The sequence below is a fragment of the Corticium candelabrum genome, chromosome 3, assembly GCF_963422355.1.
Source record: "Corticium candelabrum chromosome 3, ooCorCand1.1, whole genome shotgun sequence".
Classification (NCBI taxonomy): Eukaryota; Metazoa; Porifera; class Homoscleromorpha; order Homosclerophorida; family Plakinidae; genus Corticium; species Corticium candelabrum.
The window spans coordinates 3,881,553-3,887,497 of record NC_085087.1 but is presented as its reverse complement, the minus strand read 5'-3'; the positions used below and the strand labels follow the sequence as shown (position 1 = coordinate 3,887,497).

Below are 5,945 nucleotides of genomic sequence, written 5' to 3'. Positions count from 1 at the left end.
TCTACAGAAATTCGTGTCACGTGGAACGAACCAGATGCAGGCGGTGAAGGCTTTGCCATCTTGTCCTATACTGTTAATTTATATCGTCAAGACAGGACAACTGCAGAGCGATCTGTTGAAGTTAAGGGTTCAATGAGAACAGTTACTATATTCAGACTTTTGGAAGATACATCATACGACATAGAAGTGATAGCTAGTAATGGACGAAACACAGGCCGACCATCAGATAGAATTGTAGTAAGAACACAGTCGAAAACATCAAGCTCAGGTGAGCATGTGGATATGGTTGTGCAATTAATACGAATTATTTTTAATCATTGTCAATTAGTTATTTGTACAAAGTTATGGTAATATCTAAAAGAGCAGGAACATGTTAATGGATGACTCCTTCTAAAGAAGCCGGAAGTAAATCATATAGAATTACATATGCTGGACCAACATTCTAAAATGTTTTTCCCAAATAAATTTTATTATTTAAATATTTAGAAAACTATCATTGATCCCAATTATTTGTTGGATACTAACAGACAATGACTACGTACAAATACATCACAAGCGCACATAAAGATATTGTACAACTAAATCAACTTAAGTTACACGGTTCAAGTTCTTTTCAGCTAACAGAGAACAAATTCGTAAAACTTTCACTTAAAATAGAAAGTTTGCAATACATGTAATTATACAATAACAGTGACTAGGATTGAGTAAGTTAATTCTTTGCGTAAATGGATCTGTTTAAGAATAGCAAGTGTATTTCTCGTATTTTGTCAGACACCTTGGGAACACTTCAATCTATCTTTCAGCGACTCTCTGGGCTTCATTCCTAATCCCCTTCTGACTCCTTTACAGAAGTCAACATTTACTGATCTTATGTACCGTCTTCATACACTTTATATCTCAAAAGATGACAATCATAAAGCAAATTGGCGCTAGTTGGACATCAGTTATTCTCATTCATGCTAAATAAATTTTCACCTCTAGACGTGGCACTACAGAGTTAACAGCACCAAGGTATTTCCTGTCTCTGCTCTCTACACAACACCCAAGTGAGTCAATCAGAGCATCCGTTCACAATAGATTATTGTCTCTCACACTTACAAACCTTGACTTTTCACATGTTATAATATGACGAGACTTTTTTCTCATTAATAATAGACTATTTTTTCTTTGCATAGGTTGGAGCATTTGTCGTGCTCAGGCATGTTCTCTGACTCTATAATCCCAATAGTGTAATAACGGTCAGATTATTGGAATGCCATCTGTTGGAACTGTTTTCACAACTAGGTTAAGCTCAGGCATAGGCATCGTTCTATAGAGATTTTGTTTGTCAGTTTGCCTGTTAGTTTACAAATCTGCGTCCGATTTAGGCGACAAACTATTAGAAATGCCATCTTTCAGAATCTGTGCTTGCTAACAGAACTTTTATACAAGCCTACAGTAATAGTGCTAATTTTTCTGTTTTCACCAATTTTGCTGTGTTCCATTTAGGCAACAGTTATAGTTTGCCCATTGGCTCTGCAACAAATAAAACTTATAGAGAAGAGAAGAAGACGAGGAAACAACAGCGCGTATTTTACAATTTCAAGCAATTTACTACAAGACCGACAAAATTAGTGAGACAAACAGCAGATTAAGGCAAAGAAATGCAAGTTTAACTGTATGCTTTAGCGAGCATATAAATTAGTCAAGAATTGTTTATTGTACTCGACAAAAACAAGTAAAAAAGTATACAAACAATGTGTTTATGCAGTGTGTTGTTATAAAATTAATTAATGAATTGTCGTTGTAATGATTGCTGGTATCTCTATAGGTTCCAATTCAGCTGTCATTGGAGGAGCCGTTACTGGATCGATTGTCGGAATCTTTCTAGTGGTTGGTATTATTGTATGCTACAGATTACGCATGAAAGCAACGACAGAAACTGATGTCGACATTCCAGCAGAAAAGTTTACAATGTCAAGTGCTTACGGTATAACGACCAGTAGTTCTACAGCAGGCCTGCAAGAAACCTACGCATATGCAAACGTACAGGTGGCCAATGCAAACACTTTGAGCCCGTCATCTATGACGTCAAATCCTTCCTACTCGACGGCATCTCATATATGACTCATAAACTGTTTACTGACAGCAAATATTTTCTTTTAATTTCTTGTATTTGCGCCTTGTGCGCTGCAATAGCTTATATATGGCAGTCTTCTTGCATATTTAAGCCACAAAAATTATACAATTATTGTTTGACAAGAGAGTGTGCACCAATTTGTGTTGGTGGTATGCGTGCTTTAAAAATTGGATTAAATTAAAATTTTGCATTAATTTTAATTTGATAATTCTCGTTGCATATACTTTGGGACGCGATTTCTCGCCGACGTGATTTCTTGCCATTTCGATCACGCCTTCACTTGTGCACGAATTTATCTGGAACGGCTCTTCGCATGTCCATCAAATTTATACAGCTTATTACTGAGCTCTGCCGGTAACGGTATACTCATTGGAAGTAGGAGTGCAGTTGATTTATAATTGATTGAAACGTTTGCTATCGCGTAGACTGTAGATTCATCTATAGTAGAGATCTGTAAGTTACTGTATATATAGAGACTATTCCTAACCACAAAGGTACATACAGTTATTTCGTAATCGCTGACTTACAATTGTTATTCTAGTACAAGATTCGTTTCAATTTTGTTCAACGCCATGCACATGCATGCAGCTCTAGACTCTGTGTGTCTTTGTTAATTGCTTTTTACAGTCGAGCTAAGTACATACATTGTAGCAATTTACATACAATAGTATATCTACGCGGTATCAGTAAAAGACGCTGCAGAGAGCAGGTACATGTGTAGTGAAAATGGCAGCTATATTCGACGCGCATACATTTTCAAACAAAGGCCAGTAGCCGCGTATACATATAGACTTTCTGAGTGTAGCTTATTGTTCTTCGCCAGTTATATGATACAATCTAAGATTATTGAGTTTTAGTTAATATCCCGTTAATGACAAATGGAAATGTAAACGAGTGTCTCGTTTTGAAAAATTAGCAGCGATTCTCGTTTAGTGTTATATATATATATATATATATATATATATATATATATATATATGGGCATGCAGAAACTTTAATGTTACGTGCAGTGTAATAAATTACTCATGTAGCTTGACTTGATGTAGCTCACTATTTGCTTTCCATTTATGACGTTTTTACTCCCAATGTAGCTCTCGGTGCAGGAAACGTGTAGGTTGGATTCGGTGCAATTGCAGTCACACGTACGTCTCTCGGAGCCATTTCGAATGTCCCATTTGACGTCGCCACTTTGAAAACGTTGTTGCTATTGTAGGAAACAAGCTAGCGTATCATACGTGGCAGCTCTATTTGCCGCTATCTATATCTAGAACTAACAAAGGTAAGCGCAATAATTAAATATCTAGCCTTTCTCTACGTCACTGGCAATAAACGACACCCTCCGTGCATGTCTTTGTGTTTGTACATTAGTCCCTCCCATTTGCGACCACCCTTAAAGTCTGTTAAATTTGGTCGGAAAACGGAGGTGGTCCTTTACAGAGGTGCACGTGACATCTCTAATTGTGCACGTGACTAGTTCTTAGACACACTTTACGCATGTGACGTTCTTACTACTGTAGACACGCGACTTCTACAATAGAGCACATACAGAACTATACGTGTTTGTCCAATGGTAGAGACTGAAACCAACTTTATAGTGTACTTTGCTCATTTATCATGTATTATAGTGACTGTTAGTGATCAAGAGAAATACTTTGCGGTAAATGTTCTACTTGAGAAAACAGTGTTATTCTACTTTGTATATTGAACGTATGTGAGGTACATTGTAACTTTTCCACAATTGTTTGACTTTTCAAAATCAGCTGCAACAATTCAGCGTTATCGTGTGCTACAGCAAAGTCCCTAAGTTGGTAAGTGAACAGCAGCCTCCCTCTCAGACAGACATTTACTGGTATCATCACCCTCTGCCTCAGCATCGTCTTCCACGTATGTGTCAGACTCATTTTGGGTTTCCTTATCTTCGTTAACAGCACGCTCGAGTGCCCTTTGCTCCCAATCTACATCTTCTTCAGTATACCACAAACTTTAGATCCATTTCAAGATTCACTTCTTCTCCAGCTGTTTCGCTTTCTTCCTCCTTCACACTCGACTCCACAAACCCACACTTTTCAAAACATCTAGTAATGGTAGATGGTTGAACAGCATCCCAAGCTCTCCTTAGGAACATGATGGCATCAAGAATATTGACACTTTTTACCAAGTCTGATGCACATGTTGCTTCATCAATTCTGGCCAAGATGCTGCGGAGCAGTTGTTTTCGATAGTGCATCTTTACAGTTTGTATGATGCCTGCATCACAGGGCTGAAGTCGAGATGTGGTGTTGTGTGGTAGAAAGACTAATATTACGTTACTGCGGACAACATGTGGATGGGCAGAGCAGTTGTCCACAAATAGCAGGATTGACCGATTTTCACGTTTCATGTTAATGTTCACAGTGTTGAGCCAAGATTGAAATAGGTCACTTGTCATCCACGCTTTTTTGTTTGCTGCATAAGTCACAGGAAGACACGCTGTCACTCCTCTGAAACAGCGTGGATTTGCTGAGCGTCCAATTACAAGAGGTGTCAATTTTTCACCCACAGCAGAGCATGCAAGTAAAGCAGTTATTCTCTTTTGCCTTCTTACTTCCTTTAGCTTCATCACCCTTCACAACCATGGATCTGGAGGGCAAAGCTCTGTAGAACAGACCGGTTTCATCGGCGTTAAATATGTTCCTCAGCTCATAGCCCTCACATACGGATTGCAATCGGCGGTACCAGTCGTCAAGTACATTGGCATCCACATCAACGGCTTCACCAGACAAGCACGACAAGCGTACGTTGTGTCTAGTCATCCACTTCTCTAACCAGCCATTGGAACCAGAAAATGCACTATGACCCAGCTGTTCAGCGTACACGAGTGCTCTTTCTTGTATCAAACGACTGCTAACGGAATGTTCCTTGAACGGGCCTCAACAAAGCACTCTCAGACAGCCCGGTCAATGTCGTCATACTGCACCTTCCTACTCTGATACTTCTGTTTAGAGCCACTTCAGAAAGTCTCCCATTGCCGTCTAATGCTTTTTCTGTCTCTTACTATAGATTGAACTTGCGTCTTTCCTACGCCCATCTCAACTGCTACACAGCGACAGCTTTTGCCCTGTTCAACTTTTTCAATTACACTAATCCGATCTTCCAGAGTTAGAACCATGCGCTTCTGGGACATAACTTTCGACAAGAATTCACACGTGCACTCAAACAGTTACGCACTTTCCGGATCTGTTCACCAGTATTGAACATTCGCAGAGGCCTGGTTGGTCGTTTAAGAGATGCACGTGACACATTTTGGTAGTCGCTGGTCGCGTTACGGAGGTGGTCGCTCATAAGAGGTACCTGCTCTACAAATTTGGTCCGAGCACAGTCAATGTGGTCGCAAATAGGAGGTGATCGCAGATGAGAGGGTCGCAAATGGGAGAGACTACTAAAAGGCCATTCGCAGTTCCTCTAAATCGTTCTCACGCACGCCGATTACATTAATTTATTAGTTAGACAGTAAGGGTGTCGTCCTCTTTTAGAGTTCTCTTGCGACTACGCGGTTTCTTATCGATTGAACCTGCCTCCATGCTCTTGCGCGCGAATTTCCCTTTAACTACAGATCAGATTTTATCAAATATTTTTATTTTATCGACGTCGCTGGCAGTAACTAAATATGCTGTCAAAGGTAAAAAATTGGAATTTATCTCTGTTTTTTTCTCGAAGCATGAATGGTCTGGTTAGGTGAGACTATGTTTGTCGGCCTCGTTGATTAAAGAAGTCGAACAGCTGGCGTGTTTGATACACCCGTTTACTGCAATGACAGCGACGTTTTCAAAACAGCGACGGCTTGGTT

The 5,945-nt window shown here is 39.6% G+C and overlaps 1 protein-coding gene across 4 annotated transcripts in view; it reads left to right on the top strand.

Annotated features, from left to right (window-relative positions):
• The window catches only part of LOC134176786 (netrin receptor unc-40-like), a 4,466-nt gene extending 2,195 nt beyond the window's left edge, over nucleotides 1-2,271 (top strand). Inside the window, exons 7-10 of one of the 4 annotated variants that reach the window (XR_009969356.1) lie at nucleotides 1-268; nucleotides 772-1,046; nucleotides 1,489-1,613; nucleotides 1,669-1,682. The exon at nucleotides 1-268 is cut by the window's left edge and continues 44 nt beyond it. Coding sequence is in view for 1 of the 4 variants with exons in the window: in XM_062643446.1 (XP_062499430.1) it covers nucleotides 1-268; nucleotides 1,811-2,106 (564 nt within the window). In the remaining 3 variants the exon portion in view is untranslated. Of the gene's footprint in view, nucleotides 269-771; nucleotides 1,047-1,488; nucleotides 1,779-1,810 lie in introns of those variants that run through there. The other 3 variants (XR_009969355.1, XR_009969354.1, XM_062643446.1) reach the window with 3 other exon arrangements.
• Nucleotides 2,272-5,945: the final 3,674 nt, after the last annotated feature.